The sequence below is a fragment of the Mercenaria mercenaria genome, chromosome 19 (genome assembly GCF_021730395.1).
Source record: "Mercenaria mercenaria strain notata chromosome 19, MADL_Memer_1, whole genome shotgun sequence".
In the NCBI taxonomy this organism is placed as follows: Eukaryota; Metazoa; Mollusca; class Bivalvia; order Venerida; family Veneridae; genus Mercenaria; species Mercenaria mercenaria.
The window spans coordinates 15116055-15142352 of NC_069379.1; the positions used below are offsets into that span (position 1 = coordinate 15116055).

At 36.3% G+C, this 26298-nt stretch overlaps 1 protein-coding gene across 1 annotated transcript in view; it reads left to right on the forward strand.

Moving 5' to 3' along the window:
- Positions 1-26025, forward strand: part of LOC123541762 (uncharacterized) — an 88672-nt gene extending 62647 nt beyond the window's left edge. Inside the window, exons 5-17 of the mRNA XM_045327351.2 lie at positions 2507-2637; positions 4269-4349; positions 5654-5752; positions 7174-7285; positions 7772-7905; positions 8365-8617; positions 15778-15869; positions 17515-17656; positions 18691-18906; positions 19216-19272; positions 23651-23735; positions 24352-24418; positions 24987-26025. Coding sequence (XP_045183286.2) covers positions 2507-2637; positions 4269-4349; positions 5654-5752; positions 7174-7285; positions 7772-7905; positions 8365-8617; positions 15778-15869; positions 17515-17656; positions 18691-18906; positions 19216-19272; positions 23651-23735; positions 24352-24418; positions 24987-25082 — 1565 coding nt within the window. The 3' untranslated portion in view covers positions 25083-26025. The remainder of the gene's footprint in view (positions 1-2506; positions 2638-4268; positions 4350-5653; positions 5753-7173; positions 7286-7771; positions 7906-8364; positions 8618-15777; positions 15870-17514; positions 17657-18690; positions 18907-19215; positions 19273-23650; positions 23736-24351; positions 24419-24986) is intronic.
- The last annotated feature ends 273 nt before the right edge of the window (positions 26026-26298 follow it).

Below are 26298 nucleotides of genomic sequence, written 5' to 3' on the forward strand. Positions count from 1 at the left end.
TTTATAAAAGATACTGTTTTAGTTGCAGTATTTGTGCCTGAAATTGCTAACAGATACAGTATTTAGGTTATGGAATTTCAATATTGCCCATTACACACAAAACTTCATACTGGCTTTAATCCCTACCCCAAACTGTCCTTGTCAGCACAATAAGTAGGAGAATTCCAGACAGATTGTCTGTTCTAATCTCACCGTAGACATATGATGTCTGTTATGAATGGACTGAAGACTGTAAGATTAATTTCATCCCCTGGCTTTGATAAACATATTGTCAGAACTTTGGTTGATAAGGGTTAGGAATTGAATAGAGTTGATAAGGATAAATGATCCAACAAAGCAGGCAAAAAAGCCTTTGCAGTGCACCCCATGCAGTTTATAGTACCTCTTTGGTTGGATTTGTTTTTTTTGGTTGGATTTAACGTCGCTCCGACACATGATAGGTCAGCTTTGATGGTGGAGGAAGACCCTAGGTGCCCCTCCGTGCATTATTTCATCACGAGCAGGCACCTGGGTAGAACCACCGACCTTCCGTAAGCCAGTTGGATGGCTTCCTCACATGAAGAATTCAATGCCCCGAGTGAGGCTCGAACCCACATCGATGAGGGGCAAGTGATTTGAAGTCAGCGACCTTAACCACTCGGCCACAGAGGCCCCTCTAAGTACCTCTTTGAGTTATGCTTTTTTCATGAGTTATAACTAAAACAGACTTAAAGGGAAAATTGAGAAAATTGCAGTTACACCAGGTCTCAAACTATGGGACTCTGAATTCCATTTCACTTGTTACCCAGTCACCTACCATTTCCGCTGCCTCCTCCCCCTCCACTGAACAATTAGTTTTATACCATTATATTACCCAGAATACCTATCATTGGCTAGCTAATGCCATTATAATACACAGAATACCTATCACTTGCTAATATTTCAGTCCTCCCTCCTCCCACTCCGTACCTGTGTGTGTGTGTGTGTGAGCACCACCACTCCCAACTTTCATTTTAATAATCTAGCACTCTACCATGACATACCACAGAAATTCCCGAACAATTAGTTTCATGTCATTTTATTACTCAGAATTCCTATGACTTGCTAATATTTCACACACCCCCACTCCGTACCTGTGTGTGTGTGTGTAAGCACGATCACTCCCAACTTCCATTTTCATAATCAAGCACTCTACCATGACATACCACAAAAATTCCCGAACAATTAGTTTCATGCCATTATATTACTCAGAATTCCTATGACTTGCTAATATTTCACCCCCCCCCCCCCCCCACTCCCTCTGCCCCTCCGTACCTGTGTGTGTGTGTGTGAGCACCACCACTCCCAACTTCCTTTTTTCATAATCAAGCACTCTACCATGACATACCACAGAAATTCCCCAAAACAATTAGTTTTATGCCGTTATATTACCCAGAATGCCTATCACTCGCTAATATTTCAATCATGTCAAAACAGCAAAGTAGTAATGAAAACCCTCATTAAATATTCAATAGCTAAAGATATTAACACATGGCTTTTTTGCCCCCATTGTCCAAATTAATCAGTGAATGAGTTTATCTTTGGGATAGTTTAAAGCGATAAAGCAGACAAACGCATATGTTGCAGAGATAAAAGGACTACTGGAAGTCATTTTATCGTTCTTGCGGCATTTTTGACATTTTTATGGTTCAGACACTAATTATCCATCTTAGCGCTGTAAAAAAATGATTTTTCCTGACTGCATTTTACATAATTTGATTTAAAACTTGAATTGTCTCCCTTTGCTTTTTGATTGTCTCCCTTGATCGCATATATGATTTATTTGGAGAACTAGCATCAGCAACAGCATTATTATTGCTTAATGAATTTTGTCCAAACTTACAATAGTTGACCCATACCATCATCTGGATCATACAACACAAGGTCCTTTTGCATTTTCCAAATTTGTTTGTGTCCCTTGATTAAATTTAGCATTATTTTTATCAGTCTGCTACAATCAGGTAGCGTTGATAGTCTTCCTTGACTAAATTAAGCAATAATTGTCTAGCTTTCTTGTACATAACAAAAGGTGCTTTATTTAGCATAAATTTTAGTAGTTGCAACAGTTTCCTACTAGAGTGGCCTATAATTATCGTTGAATGAATTAAAAGTAGTTGCCTTTGAATGAATTATCTCCCTTTTACTGTCAAAGAATTCTTTAATTCAAATATAGAGCTATGTGTCATTTGAACAATTTTTATTCTCATGTTCATTGCCTCTGTGGGTTCAAGTGCTGTTTGGGTTGTCATTAAATTTTGTGGTAACTTACAAGCTTGTTTTTCGAATACAAATTGGTTCTATTGTGCCTGTACCTGAAATTTTCTCTGAAGGGCTCCTGGCGCCTTCCTTGACCATTAGAGCTGTATCACCATAATTATGACCTAAATTATGTTGGTATAATTTATAAATACAATAAAAAACATATTCTTTTACACTGTCTTTTCTACAAAAATAATTTGTTATGAATATTTTTCTTCTCATTTTTCAGTTGTATCGATGAAGATGTTAAAAACCCTCAACAGTATAGGTATCTTCAAGAACGACGATGTCTGGTTCCCAACATATTATACATATAACACTATGTGGAACTTCTCAGATGCAAGCAGCAACCTGGCTCGGGTAAAATTTGCAGCTGAACCTGCCTTATTGGTCACTTGTAAATAACTTACCAATTTATGTTTCCCGCCACACAGTCGTGTGGGAGACATGTTGATTTACTCCTGTCTATGTGTGTGTGTGTTTGTCACAAAGCTTGTCTGCACTCTAAAGTCTAACATTTCTCATCCGATCTTCACTAAACTTGAACAAAATGTGTTTGCCAATTAGCACTCTGCCAAGTTCGATAACTAGCCAAATCGATCTGGGCAGTTCAGAATTATGGCCCTTGAACATAATTACCGCTACACATGTAGGCTGGTTACTCCACCGATACACAGATATAGGCCAGCTACTTCAACATGTGAATTCTAGTAGGCTGCTTACTCTAACCCATAAAAGTATATATAAAAACAGACTTACTATTCAGATGATTAGGCAGTTGTGGGAGACATTGTGCTTTTCTCAAAAGCATATCTAGTTCTTGTTCTGATTTTCACTTGTCTTGAGCAGCCAGACTGTATCCCTCCCTAGTATTGCTGCTTAATACAGGTTTCTGTTCATTATACAGTACAACCTTTCCAGAGTGGCCCTCTCTTAAGCAAAAACCTCCCTATAACAACATCATCAAAATTTCCCTAAGCTGAAATATACTAGCAAATTTACCTCTCAAAAACAACAACCTCTACTTAACAGTCAATAAAAAAAAAAAAAAAAAAAAAAAAAAAAAAAAGAAAAAAATATTTTTATCTCCCAAAGGGTGTTACTCTACAAAGGTTGCACTGTATATATAAATGATCTGAATCTTCATGTTAAAAGGTCTATTAATTTTTCTGTTTATTGCAATTTAACTAACTAATGAAAGCATTTTTAGCTCGAAAATTCGAAGAATAGGGGAGCTGTCTTACTCGCCCCGGCGTCGGCGTGAGCGTCACACAAATGTTAAAGTTTGCGTACCACCCCAAATATTTTCAAAGTCCATTGAGATATTGCTTTCATAATTTGCATACCTGTTAACCATCATGACCCCAGTCTGTAAAAAGGAGGAGGCAACTCAATCAAGCATTTTGACTGAATTATGGCCCCTTTTCGACTTAGAATAAATGTTAATGTTTGCATACCACCCCAAATATTTTCAAAGTCCATTGAGATATTGCTTTCATATTTTGCATACTTGTTTACCATCATGACCCCAGTCTGTAAAAAGGAGGAGGCAACTCTATCAAGCATTTTGACTGAATTATGGCCCCTTTCGACTTAGAGTAAATGTTAAAGTTTGCGTACCACCCCAAATATTTTCAAAATCCATTGAGATATTGCTTTCATATTTTGCATACATGCTTGCCATCATGACTCCAGTCTGTAAAAAGGAGGAGGCAACTCTATCAAGCATTTTGACTGAATTATGGCCCCTTTTCGACTTAGAGTAAATGTTAATTGTAATGTTAAAAGTTTAACTCATTGCTTATAGTATACTATCAAGCACTGAGAATAGTCGAGCGCGCTGTCCACTGACAGCTCTTGTTTTTTTTAATTTGGAAAAACTATGACATAAAGCTGAAGGTGTACAGCTTTAAAAACAGTATCTGCTTTTAGGAAAGTTCTTACTCTTCGCAGATTAGCAGAGGTTAAACTGTAGTAATTATATTTTACAGACTCTGTCGGAGAATGATGCAGTGCGATTGCTAACATTAAACTGCGGACACAAACCCTACATTAATGCCTTACATAGTAAAGTAAGTATGTCATAGAATTCACTAGATGAGGTGAGATTTCCATGACTTTGCTTGTTTGTCTCTGTGTGCTAAATGTACGAAAACTGTCACTTTCAAATTTGTGGATCATGTTTTCAAGAGCTGCAATTGTATATTGTAAAATCATTTAATTTCATGGGCATGAAATTTTCATGTTTTTTGTCAGAACGGCTATTGGGGATATGAATTTGTGGATTTCAACTTTTGAACATAAAATGAATGGGAATTTTACTTGTTTATTGGGATTAAATTTTGTGGATTGACTCAACCACGAAATCCACGAAAATTAGTGTCCCACGAATATTATTGATTTAATAGTATATGTTACTGAATAAAGTTTGTCTTGAAGTCATGTAGCAACTAGCTTTTAATGGTAGATGAAGATTCAGTATGCCCTTCTGGGCAGCTGTTTCAAGCACAGATGAGGAAGATAGCTTGTTAGAGTCGCTATCCTTTCTGAAAGCCAGCTCAGTGGCTGTCTCACAAGAATTTTGCATGTAGTAAAGGATTCCTAATCTGCAGCGAAAACAGCGATTCATAGTCAATGGCCTTAACTTTTCTATAGTGGAGGCTTCACTTGAATGAAGGAATGAAATGCTGATTTATGCCCCCGAAGGGAGGCATATTAGTTTTCAACTGTCCGTCCGTTTGTTCGTTCGTCATGTTAACTTTTTGCATGAAGGCACTTTACTCAAGACCACTGCACCCAGGACCTTCAAACTTCACATGCTGGTAATACTTATTGAGTACACGACCCCTACTGACTTTAGGGTCACAAGGTCAAAGGTCAAGGTGCTGTGGGGGCATTTGTCATCATTAGTGTAAGCTCTTGTTTACTTTTCATTTGATTATATAATACATTGGATATGCATACTTAGAATCCACCATATGTATTATATGTAATGTAAATGAACATTCTGACGTTTTTCCCAACCAGTTTCATTTGAATTTTTATGCCCCCAGCATCTACTGATGTGAGAGGCATATAGTGATTGTCCTGTCCGTCCGTTTGTTTTTCCGTTTGTCCGTCCATACGAGGTTAACCAAATGGGATCGTTTGTCTAGCATCAGTACCCCTAACTAGAATGACATGATACTAATGCAGATGTAACCTGTGACCATTCCTCATCTTCAGACATCACCTGACCTCAGTTTGACCTTGAACTTGACCTCGTCTTGGACTTAGGTTGCTTTGTAACGACAAGGATGCCACTGGGGGCATCAAGCGTTTATTGAACGCAGCTTCTTGTTTATGGTTGAAATCCACTAAATTTGTTTTATTTCAGAATGTGTTTTATGTTATCAAAGCGTCCCTGAGTATCCTGCACAACATGGCCAGGAATTCTGGGATGAAACATTTGTTTGATGAAAACAAGACGTCCGAGGTATACTGATTTTGATGTTTGATTCACATATTATTTACAATAAATTTATAATTCAGTAAAAAAGTTAGATTAATATCTGTCTCCATGCTGTGTATTTTGAAAAATTGCACTTTTTTGTGGGGTTGGGGGGAAAACAACATAGATGCTTATCCACTATGTTTATCAGTAAATATAGATGTACATTATGTTGGAAATTATAAGTAAATTGTAGGTGATGAGCATTACTTTGTTTATCAGAAAAAAGTTGATTTTTAGCTCCCCTGAGCACGAAGTGCTCAAGGTGAGCTTTTGTGATCGCCCTGTGTCCGTCGTCCGTCCGTCGTCAGTCGTCCGTCCGTCGTCAACAATTTGACTGTTAACACTCTAGAGGTCACAGTTTTGGCCTAATCTTAATGAATCTTGGTCAGAATGTTACCCTCATAAAAATCTTGGAAGAGTTTGATATTGGGTCATCTGGGGTAAAAAACTAGGTCACCAGGTGAAATCAAAGGAAAAGCTTGTTAACACTCTAGAGGTCACAATTTTGGCCCAATCTTAATGAAAATTGGTCAGAATGTTACCCTCAGTAAAATCTTTGACAATTTCCATATTGGGTCATCTGGGGTAAAAAACTAGGTCACCGGGTCAAATCAAAGGAAAAACTTGTTAACACTCTAGAGGTCACAATTTTGGCCCAATCTTAATGAAACTTGGTCAGAATGTTACCCTTAATAAAGTCTTGGATGAGTTCAATATTGGGTCATCTGGGATCAAAAACTAGGTCACCAGGTCAAATCAAAGGAAAAGCTTGTTAACACTGTAGAGGCCACATTTATGACTGTATCTTCATGAAACTTGGTCAGAATGTTACTCATGATGATCTCAAAATCCAGTTTGAATCTGGGTCATGTAGGGTCAAAAACTAGGTCACCAGATCAAATCAAAGGAAAAGCTAGTTAACACTCTAGAGGCCACATTTATGACCATATCTTAATGAAACTTGTCAGAATGTTAATCTTGATGATCTATAGGTTATGTTTAAATCTGGGTCAGGTAGGGTCAAAAACTAGGTCACCGGGTCAAATCAAAGGAAAAGCTTGTTAACACTCTAGAGGCCACTTTTATGACTGTATCTTCATGAAACTTGGTCAGAATGTTAATCTTGATGATCTTTAGGTCAAGTTCGAATCTGGGTCATATGGGGTCAAAAATTAGGTCACCAGGTCAAATCAAAGGAAAAGTTAGTTAACACTTTAGAGGCCACATTTATGACCATATCTTAATGAAACTTTCTTGATGATCTTTAGATCAATAGGTCAGGTGAGCGATACAGGGCCTTCTTGGCCCTCTTGTTTCTGGTTGCTGTTTATCAGTAAAATGAAGTCATCAAAATGTTTTTCAATGAATTTTAAATTAAAAATACCTTTTTTTTCTATTTCCAGACTATAATGCCTTTCATGGACTCGGAGGACGAGATGTTGAAAATACTAGCCACACTAACTATAGCAAATATTGTAGACGAAGAGGAAAACAAAACAGTCATTGCAGAAACAGGTAAATGAGCCGCACCATGAGAAAAACATTATAGTGCATTTGCGACCAGCCTGCGCATCAGTGCAGTCTGGTCTGGATCCATGCTGTTCACTAACAGTTTTTATAATTGCAATAGGCTTTGAAAACAAACATCCTGACCAGACTGCATGGATATGCACAGGCTGGTCTAGATCCATGCTGGTCGCAAATGCACTATGTTGGTTTTCTCATGGCGCAGCTCGAATGTTTCATCATTATATGAAGGGGTAATTCATGTTATTTTTGTAACTACTTCTGCAGGGTCCAGAGGGATCGATTGGTGCCTGAGCCTGCATGAGTTGGGACTCTCACATATTCTTAAGGATTTTTCTACAGATGTTTTAATATAAAAACAAATTTGTCTTTTATTCTAGCATTAAAATGCATTAAAACCTAAATTATGAAAATTAGCAGGGGCAGCATGGAATGGCATACAAAAGCAATCTCCAGTTAATGTTTTTATTTCAGGGACTATACACTGTATGGTGAGTTGGATTGAGAAAGCCATAAGTTTACCAAGACGGCGATTTAAGGGCTTCACACCGCAGGAGCTGACGGAGGGTCTCAATAAATTGGCTGTGAACGACAGTAACAAAATGAGGGTACGTAAAATTTTCATAATCTTGGGTTCCTGTACTTCTCTACTTGCCTGTGTCAGTCATAAGTCATGGTGCAGTGAGTTTGACTTCCTGATTTTGGGTACCGGTATATATACTCACTTTTTTGTGCTTGTCAGTCATATATCGTTGTTCAGTGAAAATTGACTTATGAGCATGGTGTGGATTGTCGGGTTGTCCTTCTCTTTATCAGTGTCATCAACACTAGTCAAATTGGGAAACTCTCACAAGAACGTAAATGGAACAGATCTGAAATTCTCACAAAAATCGATAGAATGAAATCCGTTTAAATTTCATGTTAACGAAATTAGATCTTCGAATATATGTAAACACTTTTTTTTGCTGATAATTCGGTTAGGGATTTTGCAATTGATACAGATTGAGTGATTCATAATTTTACAAGAAAACTGAAAAAAAACAGAAAACATTTCTTTGTTTAAACAGATTGTAGAAGAAAGTGCTCTGCCACTCTTTTTGTTGATGTTACAACATGACGATGTACGTGAACAAAGTTCTGCTGGCAGGATTATCTGGACACTATCTTTTGACAAAGATGTACGACAAAAATTGTTAGAAAACTCTGATCTCATTGCAACACTGGAAAAACTCACGGAAAGTACTAATAAAAGTGTGCAGCAAAATGCTAACGGAGCATTGTGGATAATCAAGGGAGAGAATGACATATCAAGAGAAAGTAGTGAGTATAAGTTGCCTCCCTTTGATCATTCTTGTCTTCATATATGTATGTTCTGCTTAATCTAAATTTGTGTTGACTTGCTATTGATATATAGGGGAGTCAGCTGCGCAGTGGTTAGCAGGTCCGGGTTTGAATCCCAGTCGCGGCTGATATCGCGACTTGTGTTCAGTGCTGGGTGATTTACTTAAATTGGTACTGTTTCCAGCAGTATCAGCCTAGACTAAATGCTGGCTAGGTAAATATGAGGCCTGCCATGGGCTCGGCTGGAAATAAGTTGTTCCATCCATTCCAGGTGAGGACTTTCGTCGACTACCCACGTTAAACAGGAAACTTTTTTTGGCATGAAACCGACAAAAAGGATAAAGAATTAGATTTATTTTTATGAAACATCAGAACTTGCATTTGTTCAGTCTTCAAAACTTAAAGTGTTGCTAGGGAACCCTCTTTACTGTTTATTTTTACTCGCAGGCAAAAGATATCACTTGTTCATCAGGAAATGGAATTTTTGAAACATATTTTCCTAACCTGTTGCCATGTTTATTGATTTTAACCCTTTACTCCATAGATACTCCTTTTAACGCATCTATGCATTACTCCATAGATACTCCTTTTAACGCATACATGCATTACTCCATAGATACTCCTTTTATCGCATTCTACTACACTGATAGTTTAAATGCAAAATACCAATAAAATATATTGGCAATGAAGCCTACAAAAGCATATTTGTGAAGTTTAGACTGTTAATAAAAGATCAGTTCAGAAAAACTTGTGGTTATAATTGTGATTTATTGATAATAATCACTTTTAATTCAGGTGGCATTTTCTGAAAATCACACTGACTTTATATATATTAGGACAGCTATTGATGGATGGAAAAGTATATAGGTGACCCAAAAACAAGTTATTATTTGCATTCTATCATTCAACTATGGCAAATTATGTAAAAGTGAGACATAAGATTGGTGTAATAAAAGGTGTGGTTACCATAACAACCATTAAAATCTAAAGATCACTTGTCAACATTATGGAATTTATGCTAATTGACCTGGACCCCTTGGAAGTGTGTTTATTGTGCACAGCTGTCAAAACAATGCAATTAGGGTGTTGTTTGCATCATTATTTATGGAGTGTATATCAAAATCCCCTTGATCAAAATCCCCTCCACTGAAAAATGACTGGGTGTTACAAAATCCCCTTCATACTTTTGCAGCGGGTATCATAATCCCCTCTGTGATTTTCATTATAGATATATAGATATAAGTGCTCCAAATTAAATTATGTTTGCTAAAGGCATTGTATTTACGTGCTTTATGCAATAGACTTTTAAACTGTGTACAGTTGTATTTGAACTTGATGAAATAACTAAAAATCACAGAGGGGATTATGATACCCCCTGCAAAAGTAAGAAGGGGATTTTGTAACACCCTGTCATTTTTCAGTGGAGGGGATTTTGATCAAGGGGATTTTGATTGTCTCCCTTATTTATGATGTGGATCAACAAATTTTATAGAAAGTGTCTTTGATCAGTGCTTCTTATCAAAACATTATGTAATTAATTAATTTTATGATCTATGAAGTTCTGTAAGTTTGGTAGGGGTGTAGATTTTAATGATTAATTAAATGGGTTTGCTTATTTTGAAAATTACTTAATATAGACCTTTCTAGTCTTTCATTTACCTTCAATTAATAAAATTGTGCATTTGTAACAGTAAAAATATTTCTTTTCTGTTGTATCACATGCATAAAACAGCTAAATTATAATAATATTCTAAGGTCTTAGGTTTGTAGCTTTCTACTGTGAAAAATATTTATCACAAAATTATGAAAAATATACCACCAGAAAGGAAATTTAATTCTAAAAATAAATTATGTTGGACACTAAATGGTTAAAACAGGTATTCATAGACTAATTTTGATCTGAGTAACACAGGTATAAATTTTGCATTTTTCTCCAATAACCTGTATGGAGATAGTGTACAGATAATGCTACTGAGTGTATTGGGTATCAATAATCAATACTATTGTATCTGTATGGAGTAAAGGGTTAAATTAGAAGCAGGCAAGTTCGCTGATCTTGCTGTAACTTGCGGCCCAATCCATTTGTATATTTATGTTACTTTCTTTCTTCATATTATTTTTTATATGCTGTAATAACAAATACAATAAAATATTTGATTACATACTCATTTAAAAACTCAGTAAAATGTCAGTTTCCGTTTCATGTGTGCCATCGTATTTAAACATTCTTTTGCGATGATATTTACAATTTTACTAAGGCTTAATAACAAATTTGAATAATTTATATAATAATTTTATATGTAGAAGCATGTAATAGAAAGATTATTAGATTTTCATCTAGAAATATGCACTCGTTCTTATGTAGAATAATATTGCGCTTCTAAAGTCGAGCAATATTTCCGCTGCTGAACTCATGCATATTTCTCGATACAAATCTATTACCCTATAAATTTCAACTTATTAAAAATGGAAACAACATAAAATAAGGTGTTGATCAGTACTGTAGATTAGATCAGTTTTGAGTCGGCTTAAGTTTGCATTTTCATGATTTAATTAATTATTATTTAGCAGCTTCTTGTGCTGTGTTAGGAATTCCTGAAACATTTTTTTTGTTTTAGGATTATTATTCAATCTGACTAAAGTACTTGATCTTCTAAACGAAGATCTGAGAATGACCCATTCACATTCATCTTCTGTATATTTTGGATTTCCGATATTGCTATTTTTATTTTCGCAAATCTATTCTTATTTGAACCAATTAGACGACTTGTTTGAACAAGCATTTGGCTGAATCATCAAAGTAGCGTCGAATGTTAGAGGGTGAGAAAAATGTGAAGTCAGTCCGGGGCTTGAACCCGGGACCCCTCACTTACAGGGCGAGTGCCCTACTGACTGAGCTAACCGGCTGTCTGACACCTTACTTGACCAAGTCCATACTATGATGTAATTTTGATTTCTGTCAAAACACGTGGACGATGTGGTCATTGTAAGAATTGTAAATATGAAAAACCCAGGCTAAATATAGATTTTTTAAACGTCTACTTTCACATACAAAATGTTGTAAGTAAGGCTCTGATTTGCTAGCAGAAAGGTTGTCAGAATGAGGCTATCGATAGCACGTCTTCAGATCCAGTGTGCGTAGCGTTAATTGGAGATGTACTTTAGTCAGATTGGATTATTATTATTCATGAATACAGCTGAAACTCTCTTAAACTGAACAGCAGCCATATTGGAGTAAAAGTTCAGTCTGAAGGATTTTTTGGTTTCGAGGGGTTTGGTCGATGGAATGAGTGCAACATCATATTTTTAAATAGTTCTACAATAGCCAAAAAGCTGAGTCATTTTAAAACCCTGATCTTGTTTATTTACTGCATGAAACCACACCATTAATACTTTTTATGAACAAATGTTTTGCAAATACTGTGAAATCATTTTTATTCACGTAGGACGAATTTTCGCATATTTTGTGCTAGGACCGATGCGCGAATTTAAGACCGCGCTATTATTATTTTTTTATTAAATTTTTTATTGCTAAAATGGAAAATGCGCGAATTAAAGCCCGCGCGAAACAGTCCTTCCTCACGTTTGCGCGAAATTTCATGCCAGCGAATTTAAATGATTTCACAGTAGAGTAAATTCTGGTAACTGTGATCAAAGGCAAGTGCCAGTATTGTGATTGCCTTCAAAATTTTTTAGTTTTCAGGGGTTTTCAGGGATAATTTTGTGGTCGGAAAAAAATTGTTCAGTTTCCAAAATAGAGGGGCTCAAATTTCATGAGTGCAAAATTCATTGAGTCTAGAGAGGTGCCTGGTATTTAGGGTTCATGTTTAGAGGGTTTCACTGTATTCTGAATTAATCATAAATATATACCTAAGGAAATAAAACAGTTGGAATATCATGCAATCTACATTATGTAAAACTTTGATCCTCAGAGAATGCTAATGATCCGAACTACTACAGTAAGTTGTAACAATTGATCGAAGCAGTAAGTTAGTAACATTGTAACACCCCATTTTTTATACCACTCCATTTTTCCCCACCATTTTCACACCCATTGCCCTTTTTTTTTTTTTCCATTATTGGGCTATTCTAAAATTATTACATACAAAAACACATTTTAAGCTCTTCCATATTGATTCAGATGCATGATGCCTTGGTAATAAAAATTTAATGTTTGTTAATAGCTGCCACAGTATTTTCAGTTTTAATCGAACTAAAGAACAAATTCATATAATACATAAAGTAGTTATATAAAAGTTTAGATGTGTATGTAATAAAAAGATTATTAGATATGCATTGAGAAATATGCTCTTGTTCTTTCGCAGAGAAATAGTGTGCGCCTAAAGTTGAGCGGTAATTGTGCTGCAAAACATGCGCATATTTCTCAATACAAATGTTATAATCTCTTAATATCCACTTTCTGGGCTCTCTCATTGAAGCTGAATGTAAACTATATTATACTGTAGCATAAAACTATACTTTTTTCTTGAGTCAACATTGACATTTTATCAGCTGTTAAGTTACATGTCTTTCTTTAAAATGACAGAACAGATACTTCTCTAAAAGAATTTAAATGATACCCAAACAGAAGAAAACAAAAAAAATGTGCTTCCATTTTAAGAGAGAGAAAGTGACAGTGAATATTGTTTTTAAGAATAGCCTACTAGAATTTTAAGATACAATCCATGGGGCACATTTTAATGCATCAGTGTGACAGAATGATGTCCCCATTTTTAAAAATTTTGCACAAAAACAAAATTGGAAGAACTTCTTTACAAAAATTACACCCCACAAAGCATTTTAATTAGATCTATTTCTTTATTGCAAGAACGCACCAAAAAGCAGTAAATTGAGGGCTCAGAGCGAAACTAGTCTATCTGCTTCTGTTTCTATATACGCTTAGACTAGTTTCGCTCTGAGCCCTGTTGTTAAAGCAGCACTAAAACCAGAATGAAATTGAACCAAATTGCACCGCCAGTTCACCATAGAATTGAATTTTTTAAGGATTAAATGAATGCTGGCTGATCTATAGCTGCTTGTGTCTGTCCATTTGTCTGTCTGTTTATTCAAACCAGTGTGTTGCATACTGAAGCCTAATTAGAAAATTTAAAAATGTGATGAGAGATTGATGACATAGAAATATCGGAATGATTAAGTAGGTGAAAATCGAAGTTTTTAAATTGCTAAACTAGTATACTAAGTTCACTTTTTGTCACCAAGAAAGCCTTGAAACCTTGTTACGCTAGCAAAGGCTGTATTGCCCTGTTCTTGTGACTCAAGGTGGTTGAATCGCGCAGACAATGGGCCAATCATTCCTGTTCAATTTATTCTGTATATGCCTCTGCCTAGTATGTAATTTGACACATAGTGTATGACTATAGGTAGTAAGTTGGCATCTAAATGAGGCCATAGTTAAAAAATTGTTTGTTTGTCGTAACACGACCCAAAGATTTTTAGCTCACCTGTCACATAGTGACAAGGTGAGCTTTTGTGATCACGCAGCGTCCGTCGTCCGTCGTCCGTGCGTCCGTCCGTCCGTAAACTTTTGCTTGTGACCACTCTAGAGGTCACATTTTTTGTGGGATCTTTATGAAAGTTGGTCAGAATGTTCATCTTGATGATATCTAGGTCAAGTTCGAAACTGGGTCACGTGCCTTCAAAAACTAGGTCAGTAGGTCTAAAAATAGAAAAACCTTGTGACCTCTCTAGAGGCCATATATTTCACAAGATCTTCATGAAAATTGGTCAGAATGTTCACGTTGATGATATCTAGGTCAAGTTTGAAACTGGGTCACGTGCCGTCAAAAACTAGGTCAGTAGGTCTAAAAATAGAAAAACCTTGTGACCTCTGTAGAGGCCATATATTTCACAAGATCTTCATGAAAATTGGTCAGAACGTTCACCTTGATGATATCTAGGTCAGGTTCGAAACTGGGTCACGTGCCGTCAAAAACTAGGTCAGTAGGTCAAATAATAGAAAAACCTTGTGACCTCTCTAAAGGCCATATTTTTCATGGGATCTGTATGAAAGTTGGTCTGAATGTTCATCTTGATGATATCTAGGTCAAGTTCGAAACTGGGTCACGTGCGGTCAAAAACTAGGTCAGTAGGTCTGAAAATAGAAAAACCTTGTGACCTCTCTAGAGGCCATATATTTCATGAGATCTTCATGAAAATTGGTCAGAATGTTCACCTTGATGATATCTAGGTCAAGTTCGAAAGTGGGTCACGTGCCATCAAAAACTAGGTCAGTAGGTCAAATAATAGAAAAACCTTGTGACCCCTCTAGAGGCTATATTTTTCATGGGATCTGTATGAAAGTTGGTCTGAATGTTCATCTTGATGATATCTAGGTCAAGTTCGAAAGTGGGTCACATGCCGTCAAAAACTAGGTCAGTAGGTCAAATAATAGAAAAATCTTGTGACCTCTCTAAAGGCCATATTTTTCATGGGATCTGTATGAAAGTTGGTCTGAATGTTCATCTTGATATCTAGGTCAAGTTCGAAACAGGGTCATGTACAGTCAAAAACTAGGTCAGTAGGTCTAAAAATAGAAAAACCTTGTGACATCTCTAGAGGCCATATTTGTGAATGGATCTTCATGAAAATTGGTCAGAATGTTCATTTTGATGATATCTAGGTCAAGTTCGAAAGTGGGTCACGTGCCTTCAAAAAGTAGGTCAGTAGGTCAAATAATGAAAAAACCTGACCTCTCTAGAGGCCATATTTTTCACGGGATCTGTATGAAAGTTGGTCTGAATGTTTATCAACTGGGTCATGTGGGAAGAGGTGAGCGATTCAGGACCATCATGGTCCTCTTGTTTTATGTAGGTAGGGAGTTAGGGAATTTTTTTTTTTGGCATATCATATAGGGGAAAAAAGTTATCTTACTGGCCAGAAATGAAAAGTTGGGTCGCAGCGATTTTCACGGGTAGGTCGTGTTACAGCAAACAAATGTTTTTTTAATGATAGCCTGAACAAAAAAGAAATATTAAAGCCAGCAGACAATTTGCCCACTTGCTCAGCACTAAAAGAAACTCCAGGTAAATTAACACACTATTTCCTGTAAATTGTTTTATTAGCCAAAAAGAACTCCAATGAGTCTAACAATCTAACACACTATTTCCCATATTTTTCAGAGCCAAAAGGAACTCCAACAAAATCACACGTATTCCTCAGTTACTCATGGTCAGATAAAGACACAGTATTACAGATCAGGGATAAATTACGGGTGAGTATTTCACATATCGAAAAGGTCAAGTTCAGCAGGGGTCGAAAGATCATTGATATGATAACTTACAGAACAAAAAAGAAGGATTCATAAGTTACTGGAAGCCACGTCTGCATTTTGTAATAGAGTGAAGGGCCAGTTTTATGATCTTAAAGTCAAGACCAACAGGGTTCTAAAGGTCAGATGTACAAAGTTGATGTTATATCTTATGTAAGTTTGTCATAATTATATAAAGATTTAGTATTACCGATCAGGGACAAGTTACAGGTATGTACAGTTAAAATTCAGTATTTCAAATTCTAAGGGATGGAGTGTTCTACTTAGAGATAACCGAAATTTAACTTAAAATGATATTTGTACATGGAATTTGGGGACAGGCCTTAAAAATGTCTTTGATATAGCGGGAACTTAGATACATGCAAGTTGAGATATCAAGAAGGATATGCTACATATTTTATGCAGAAGAAGGGTATGCTATATATTTTATGCAGAAGAAGGATATGTTACATATTTTATGCAGAAGGATTATGCTACATATTTTATGCAGAAGAAGGATATGTTATACATATTTTATGCAGAAGGATTATGCTACATATTTTATGCAGAAGAAGGATATGCTATACATATTTTATGCAGAAGAAGGATATGCTACATATTTTATGCAGAAGAAGGATATGCTACATACTTTATGCAGAAGAAGGATATTCTACATATTTTATGCAGAAGAAGGATATGCTACATACTTTATGCAGAAGAAGGATATTCTACATATTTTATGCAGAAGAAGGATATGCTACATTTCCTTAATTTTATTTTTTTCTTCATATAGAAGAAGGATATGCTACATACTTTATGCAGAAGAAGGATATGCTACTTTTTTTTCATATAGAAGAAGGATATGCTACATATTTTATGCAAAAGAGGGATATACTGCTACATATTTTGTGCAGAAGAAGGATATGTTGCATATTTTATGCAGAAGAGGGATATGCTGCATATTTTATGCAGGAGAAGGATATGCTACATATTTTATGCAGAAGAGGGATATGCTGTACATATTATATGCAGAAGAATATGTGATAAATATTCAGGCAGAAGGATATTTGATATATAATCAGGCAGAAAGATATGCTATATTGCCCACTTAGTTCATTAGGGAGAGCGTAGATCTACAGATCATGGGGTTGCGAGTTGGATCCCTGGGCGGGACATAACTATATTCTCATTGATGATTTGATAAAAGACATTGTGTCTGAAATCATTCACCCTCTACCTCTGAATCATGTGGGGAAATTCAATTGGCAGTCACTTGCGCAAAACAGGTTTGTACTGGTACAGAATCCAAGAATACAGGTTAGTTTAACTGCCCACCATTTACATAACTAAAATACTGTTAAAAACGGTATTAAACCCAAAACAAAGAAAACATATTTTCATGCAGAAGAATACAGTCGAACATGTCATTAAAGACCACTCAGTGGAGCAACCAGATGTGGTCTTTCTGGACAGGTGGTTGTTGTTCACAGGTAAATCAAGCTGAAAATAGTATATTGGGATATCATTAAAGTAGTCTTTGTACACAGGTGGTCTATATTCAGAGGTGGTCTTAAGCACAGATTTGACTGTATATATTTTATATTTTCAGGCAGAAGGATATGCTATATGGATTGATATTGAGAAAGGATCCAGTGCTTCCCTGGAAGGGATGGCAAACGCTATAGAAAACTCCGCTGTAGTGCTCATCTGTATGTCCGAGAAGTATAAACAGAATCCAAACTGTAGGACAGGTACCAGTCTCAAACTTTTAACCTTTATACCCACCTAAATTTCTAAAATAGACTGGTCCATCATTCATTTTTGACAGCATCTCTTCTTATTCAAAGGGGTGTTCACTACAGGAAAATTTAACAACTGAATAGCAAACAGTGCAGGCAATCTTGGTCTGCACTGGTTGCAAAGGCAGAATCACTTGCCGCCACCTGGCTAAAGGTTAAAGCTTCCGTTTTCTACAGGTTACATATCAGACAGTTAAAAAGGAAAAAGTGAAAACTAGACTGCAAAGCAAGCAATAAATGTGGAACAAATTAACAGATACACTGCTACATTTATTGTGTTTTTAGTTATTAGCAATCGCATAGGTTTCTGGTGTATTTCCCTAAAAAAAGGAAATGCTCATGTTGAACTTCAAGGATTATTGGATGACTGTCCACAGTCCATCTGTGGTCTGTATGCCACCCGCAGTTTCTTTAAAGAACATTTTCTGCTAAAACACTGAGCCAATTTCAATCAAATTTCACAGGAATTTTCCTTGGGAAATTCTTTTTCACTCTTTTTCAAGTGTAGGTCACCCTTGCGAAATTCTGGTCATTATAGCAACGTAAGGGAAAATCTTCGAAAAAAAAATCATCTACGGAAACAGCTGACCCAATTTCAAAATAATTACACAGCGTTGTTCCTTGTATGACCTGTTACTGAATTCCTTCAAACCACTTTGATTTATGATGAGCGATCTAAGACCAGTATAGCTCACTTATTACAATTCAGCAGTTAGTTTAAAGATAAAATTTGAGCTGCGACATGAGAAAACCAACATAGTGGGTTTGAGACCAGCATGAATCCAGACCATCCTGCGCATCAGCGCAGTCTGGTCAGGATCCATGCTGTTCGCTTTCAAAGCTTATTTCAATTAGAGAAACCGTTAGCGAACAGCATGCATCCTGACCAGACTGTACAGATATGCAGGCTGGTCTGGATCCATGCTGGTCATAAAGCCACTATATTAGTTTTCTCATGATGCAGCTGATTTCTTTTTTCTCCACAGAGTCAGAATATACATTCCAACTGAAGAAAGACTACATTCCACTCATGTTACAGAAAAAATACCGGCCTGACGGATGGTTAGGGTTTATATTAGGGGCCAAATTATACTTCGACTTTAGCGGGAAATATCCGTTTGATAAGTCTTTGACTGGACTTTTGAAGGAGTTAAGGGGTCGGGGACAAGTGACCCCTAATACAACACCTGTAGGAAGTAATGGTAAGTTTTTTGTATTATAATGAAGCAATTCATTTGTGACCTTTTCGACATGCGAGAATATATCAACTTATACAGTATATCTGTGTCTGACAAGCTGTTCTGATTACCTCTGTCAGTTACCTAGGGAACAAGTAACAACAGAATTTAAACCCAGGTGTACCGGAAGGCCATCTTACCATGGTATATATTAGAAGTAATACCTATAGAGATGCCCTAAATAACAACAAAACAAAACAATTTGTTTTAAGCATAGTAATGAACTAGATATAAAGGAAGTAAATTAAATTTTTAGTGTGCTTCAATTTTCAGAAACGAGTGATGGTGCCATGGTAACATCTCAATCTCTGACCTCATATGCCAGTCCTGGTAAGTTTAATAATTATGTAGATTTTTGTCTTTATTAGTCAATACAGTAACCTACCTATATCGTCGAACCCCAGAAATGCAGAATAAAACCTCCAAAGATTTGTTTTGGTCTGGAATAACTTCATCATATTGAATATTACTCTTTCTGAACTGGAATCCCTGAAAATTCAAAGTGGAAACCCCTCAAGAATGAAATCTGTTTTGATCCAGAATAACTACTTTATATGGAAAATACCCCTGTTAATTGAAAACTTCTTAAAACTGACCTTTTTATTGAATCCCAAGACTGTTTAGTTGAAAGGCTTCTTATGCATAGACTTGATAGATTCAGTTTGCATTCATTTTTAAAATGCACTTATGAAGTTCATCATCTGGGTTTGAAAAATTATGATATAGAAACAAATCCCTTTAAAGGTTGGAAAAATGTAAAATTCTTCTTATAGTGGTAATGTTATTTCTCACATTTTACTGGCTTACATACTTAAAGTGGAATTATGGACATTTTTCAAATAAAAATCCAGCTGAAATAGATGTGTGTGTAAAAAGGATGGAGGAAATGATAGTTTTTAACCCAATATACCAAACTCTTCCTGTTACCAGTACGAAATAATAACTTTCCAAATATGACTTTATTTTGACTGGGGCAGTCTTTTTAAGAAAAATAGAACTGCATGCAGGAGTTGCTTCCCTTCAACTTCAGAAATCTCTACCTATAGGTAAGGGAGAACAATGCGTAGAAAATTGAAGAAAAAAACTATTATTTTATTGTCCGGTTTCTTTATTTCTAAAGCATCAGCTTCAAATACTTACACGACAATAGCTTAATTTAACACATTTTAATGCACAGCAACCGAAAATTGCTTTTATAAAACATTCACCAAAAACACACTATGTACAGTAAGATGCGCATAATACCACTTTAAGGTAGTGGGCCAGTAATTTTTCCTGTCCTGTTGACTTTGAGTGAGTGAAGTTTGACTGAAAATTAAGGATCCGTTTATTGATAAACTGCCGGAATAAATAAGCCATGCCATGAGAAAACCAACATAGTGGCTTTGCAACCAGCATGGATCCAGACCAGCCTGCACATCTTCGCAGTCTGGTCAGGATCCATGCTGTTCGCTAACAGTTTCTCTCATTACAATAGGCTTTGAAAGCGAACTGCATGGATCCTGGCCAGACTGCGCGGACGCACAGGCTGGTCTGGATCCATGCTGGTCGCAAAGCCACTATGTTGGTTTTCTTATGGCACGACTCAAATAAAGTATTTATGTTATAAGGGAACAAAGTGCTCTTGTAAGCACATAGGATTTTTTGGAAAAAAAAATGAGTTATTGTTCTCACTTGATTGGAGTTGGCGTTGGCGTTGCCTGGTTAAGTTTTATGTTTATGTTTGCTTGTATCCTAAACTATCAAATCTGTTGCTTTAAAACTTGCAACACTTGTCCACCATCAATAGCTGACTTGGTACAACAAGAAACATAACTCCATCCTGCTTTTGCAAGAATAATGGCCCATTTTGGATATCCTGGTTAAGTTTTGCGTTTAGGTCAACTGTTGTGGTCATAGCTTTTGCTTTAAAACTTGGAGCAGTTATTCGCTGTTAAAAGCTGACTGCACAGCAAGTACCTCTAGCAAGAATTATGGCCCCTTTTGGACTTCAGAAAATCAGATTTCATAGTTAATCTATCTATCTTTAGGACTTGCAACCGTTGTTCACCATCAAAAGCTGACTTTGTACAGCAAGAAACATAACTCCACCCTGCTTTTTGCAAGAATTATAGCCCCTTTTTGACTAAGAAAACATCATAAAAACACACAGGACAATATTTTTAGCTCACCTGAGCACAAAGTGCACAAGGTGAGCTTTTGTGATCACCCTGTGTCCGTCGTCCGTCCGTCCGTCATCAACAGTTTGACTGTTAACACTCTAAAGGTCACAATTTTGGCCTAATCTTAATGAAACTTGGTCAGAATGTTACCCTCATAAAAATCTTGGACGATTTCGATATTGGGTCATCTGGGGTCAAAAACTAGGTCACCAGGTCAAATCAAAGGAAAAGCTTGTTAACACTCTAGAGGTCACAATTTTGGCCCAATCTTAATGAAACTTGGTCAGAATGTTACTCTCAATAAAATCTTGGATGAGTTCGATAATGGGTCATCTGGATTAAAAAACTAGGTCACCGGGTCAAATCAAAGGAAAAGCTTGTTAACACTCTAGAGGTCACAATTTTGGCCCAATCTTAATGAAACTTGATCAGAATGTTACCCTTAATAAAATCTTGGATGAGTTCGATATTGGGTCATCTGGGATCAAAAACTAGGTCACCAGGTCAAATCAAAGGAAAAGCTTGTTAACACTCTAGAGGCCACATTTATAACTGTATCTTCATGAATCTTGGTCAAAATGTTACTCATGATGATCTCAAAGTCCAGTTTGAATCTGGGTCATGTAGGGTCAAAAACTAGGTCACCAGGTCAGATCAAAGGAAAAGCTAGTTAACACTCTAGAGGCCACATTTATGACCATATCTTAATGAAACTTGGTCAGAATGTTAACCTTGATGATCTATAGTTCATTTTCAGATCTGGGTCAGATGGGGTCAAAAACTAGGTCACCGGGTCAAATCAAAGGAAAAGCTTGTTAACACTCTAGAGGCCACATTTATGACTGTATCTTTATGAAACTTAGTCAGAATGTTAATCTTGATGATCTTTAGATTAAGTTTGAATCTGGGTCATGTGGGGTCAAAAACTAGGCCACCGGGTCAAATCAAAGGAAAAGCTTGTTAACACTGTAGAGGCCACATTTATGACTGTATCTTCATGAAACTTGGTCAGAATGTTACTCATGATGATCTCAAAGTCCACTTTGAATCTGGGTCATGTAGGATTAAAAACTAGGTCACCAGGTCAAATCAAAGGAAAAGCTAGTTAACACTCTAGAGGTCACAATTTTGGCCCAATCTTAATGAAACTTGATCAGAATGTTACCCTTAATAAAATCTTGGATGAGTTCGATATTGGGTCATCTGGGATCAAAAACTAGGTCACCAGGTCAAATCAAAGGAAAAGCTTGTTAACACTCTAGAGGCCACATTTATAACTGTATCTTCATGAATCTTGGTCAAAATGTTACTCATGATGATCTCAAAGTCCAGTTTGAATCTGGGTCATGTAGGGTCAAAAACTAGGTCACCAGGTCAGATCAAAGGAAAAGCTAGTTAACACTCTAGAGGCCACATTTATGACCATATCTTAATGAAACTTGGTCAGAATGTTAACCTTGATGATCTATAGTTCATTTTCAGATCTGGGTCAGATGGGGTCAAAAACTAGGTCACCGGGTCAAATCAAAGGAAAAGCTTGTTAACACTCTAGAGGCCACATTTATGACTGTATCTTTATGAAACTTAGTCAGAATGTTAATCTTGATGATCTTTAGATTAAGTTTGAATCTGGGTCATGTGGGGTCAAAAACTAGGCCACCGGGTCAAATCAAAGGAAAAGCTTGTTAACACTGTAGAGGCCACATTTATGACTGTATCTTCATGAAACTTGGTCAGAATGTTACTCATGATGATCTCAAAGTCCACTTTGAATCTGGGTCATGTAGGATCAAAAACTAGGTCACCAGGTCAAATCAAAGGAAAAGCTAGTTAACACTCTAGAGGTCACTTTTATGACCATATCTTAATGAAACTTGGTCAGAATGTTAATCTTGATGATCTGTAGGTCATGTTTAAATCTGGGTCAGGTGGGTTCAAAAACTAGGTCACCGGGTCAAATCAAAGGAAAAGCTTGTTAACACTCTAGAGGCCACATTTATGACTGTATATTTATGAAACTTAGTGAGAATGGTAATCTTGATGATCTTTAGGTCAAGTTCGAATCTGGTTCATGTGGGGTCAGAAACTAGGTCACCGGGTCAAATCAAAGGAAAAGCTTGTTAACACTGTAGAGGCCACATTTATGACTATATCTTCATGAAACTTAGTCAGAATGTTGATCTTGACGATCTTTAGGGCAAGTTCGAATCTGGGTCATATGAGATCAAAAACTAGGTCACCAGGTCAAATCAAAGGAAAAGTTAGTTAACACTTTAGAGACCACATTTATGACCATATCTTAATGAAACTATCTTGATGATCTTTAGGTCAGTAGGTCAGGTGAGCGATACAGGGCCTTCATGGCCCTCTTGTTATTATTCAGAGACAAAAAAAAATCAGATGAGTGTCTGCACCTGCAAGGTGGTGCTTTTGTTTTAGACTCCCTGTGCAAATTTAGTAATTAGACCTGTTCTATTGGTAATATGTTGCTTAATCAATGACCTTATTAGAATGCACAATTATTTACAATATTTTAATATTTTCAGGGACCCCAGTGCCTTCCAATTCCGTCTTAATGTCGATGGGCCAGGAGGAATTAGTGAAATGGCTTCGAGTTGTCAAACTTACAGAGTATGTCCTCTCATTAAGAAAGATTCAAATTTTTTATTTGTCAGTAAAGAAGTATACAGAAACATTTATACCAGTGATACACAGGAAATTCAGAGTCAAGAATTTTTATTGTTGTGAAAATTAAAGTTTCATTTATTTTTGCAAGTTTTTTCCCTTGGACCATAACCTAGAAATGAGGCCTTGACGTTAACTATATTCTGTGTTGAAATCAACTTATAGTACATACTGTTAGGGATACATGAGTATTTATCATTACCCAAACACATATATTTACACCCTTTTCAGTAATGAACCATGCAATATTGCTCTCAGTAATTATAAATATTGTTCGGTAACTATTTATTTAAGTTTTCTTCTTTTTTAAATCAACTAAATGTGCCACGCCATTAGAAAACCAACATAGTGCATTTGCAACCAGTATGGATCCAGACCAGCCTGCACATCCACGCAGTCTGGTCAGGATCCTTACTGTTCGCTTCCAAAGTCTATTGCAATTAGAGAAACCGTTAGCGAACAGCATGGATCCTGACCAGACTGCGCGGATCCATGCTGGTCGCAAATGAACTATGTTGGTTTTCTCATGGCGTGGCTTAAATCAACACTAAATGTGTTACAGATGTATACCTGCCTTCCTTGAATTTGATGGAAAACTACTCATGCAGCTTAAACAGATGAGGACAGAGGTAATATTTGTTTTATTTATGCTAATTCATTTTACCAGGGCCTATTTTCATATGATTTCAGAAATAACAAGTTTTTCTTATGCTAATTCTTTTTACTAGGGCCCATTTTCTTTTGACTTGGGACTCAGCGGCCTAGTGGTTACAGTCCCTGACTTCATCCTGTCACTGATATGGGTAAGAAACCATGTTTAGGGTGTAGAATTCTTGCATGTGAGGAGGAAGCAGTCTAGATGGCTTGTGGAAGGTCAGTGGTTCTAACCCTGTATCCATTTTGTACTTGAAATTTTGCCCAGAGGGGTACATGGGGCTTTTTTCCACCATTAAAAGCTGAAAGTTGCCATATTACTTGTAGTTGTGCCTTAAACACAACAAATCATTTGACTATAGAAGTGAACTTTGAATCATCAGAAGTTGTTTTGATATTTATATAAAGAAAAATGCAATTAAGGTGGTAGGGAGGGTGTTTGAATTGAATATTACAGAAGAAATATTATAAATGGATAAAAAAATGGTGTTTTAAGTTTTCTTTTGATTAACACATTGCATTTTTTCTCTTGAAACATTTCAGGCCCCAGAATTCTTCTATCAGTGTTTAGAGAAAAGACTGAACATGTCGCTGATTGAAATACTCAAGTTTACTCGTGCACTTGAAGAACTTCATTAGCACGGGAAAATGGACATAGTTCAACTATAAACTTACTACTCAACTGTGGAGAGTGTTGCAGAGAAATTGTTGAAATATTTTTATTGGGAATATAGAATACAGTAATTTGTCTCTTTGGCACGCAACAGGATTAACTACAATGACATTAAGAAGTAGTTTTTTTTTCTGCTGAAATGACAAATCAGTGTTTTTCAGCAGGTGTTTGATAAGGTAATATGAATTACTGAAAAGAAATGGAGAAAAATGAGACTTTATGATAGGGGAGATAACTCATATTTGAAGAATGCCCAGAAGGACCCTAGTCTTACAGCAAATGGACCAGGACAAAGGGTTTTAAAAAGCTAATGAATATAGTCCAGTTTGCAAATAGCAGTTTTTTATTTAAAGGGGCTTGCATCAAGATTTACGTTATTTTTGTTTCAAATTTTACAGAAGTGACTGTAAATAAAATCCTAAAACTAATCTTTATACAGTCAAGACTTCTGCTGAAGACCACCTCCCAGTAACAGTCACTGCTTTGAAACAATGTGGCCTTTATAAACAGGTTTCATAGCAGTGACTGTTACCGGGGAGGTGGTTTTCAGCAGAGGTCTGACTGTATAAAGATTAGTTTTAGTGTGTGTAAATTTACCTGTGTATAGAGACCACCACTTCTGTCAACAAAGACCATATTTTTTTTTCGTTTTTACAAACATGGTCTGTAAAACAAGTTTGAATGTACATATGAAAGCACTCGCATTACTTTTGACATACGTAGAAAACCTAGGAAAGTGTTAATCTTGCGTTAAAAATTTGGTGTGATATAGCCAAAATTTAGTGTGCTTAATGTCATACGAAGTACCAGCTTATATAATAATATTTTTCATCTTTAATATGCTCCTGACATGATTTTGATTTGTTTGAAAAACTGCTACACTGTTAATATTCTTGGGGACTAATTTTCATGTTTTGAGTCAATCTAAAAACAATAGATCCCAAGAAACCATCCCCACAATCCCATTTTGGCTAAAGCCACTAAATGTTTTGCCTACAAAATCTAGTGGTTTCACAGTATTCTGACTTAAATCTCGAGCCAAGCCCCTTTATAATAAAAAAAAAGAAAGATCATTAACATCAGTATATAATGTGTAATTTTAATGTGCTTGATTGTTAGGCATTGTTATTGCTTCTTAAAGAATTGGCATATTTCCTGTCGGCCCTATTTACTGTCACCATA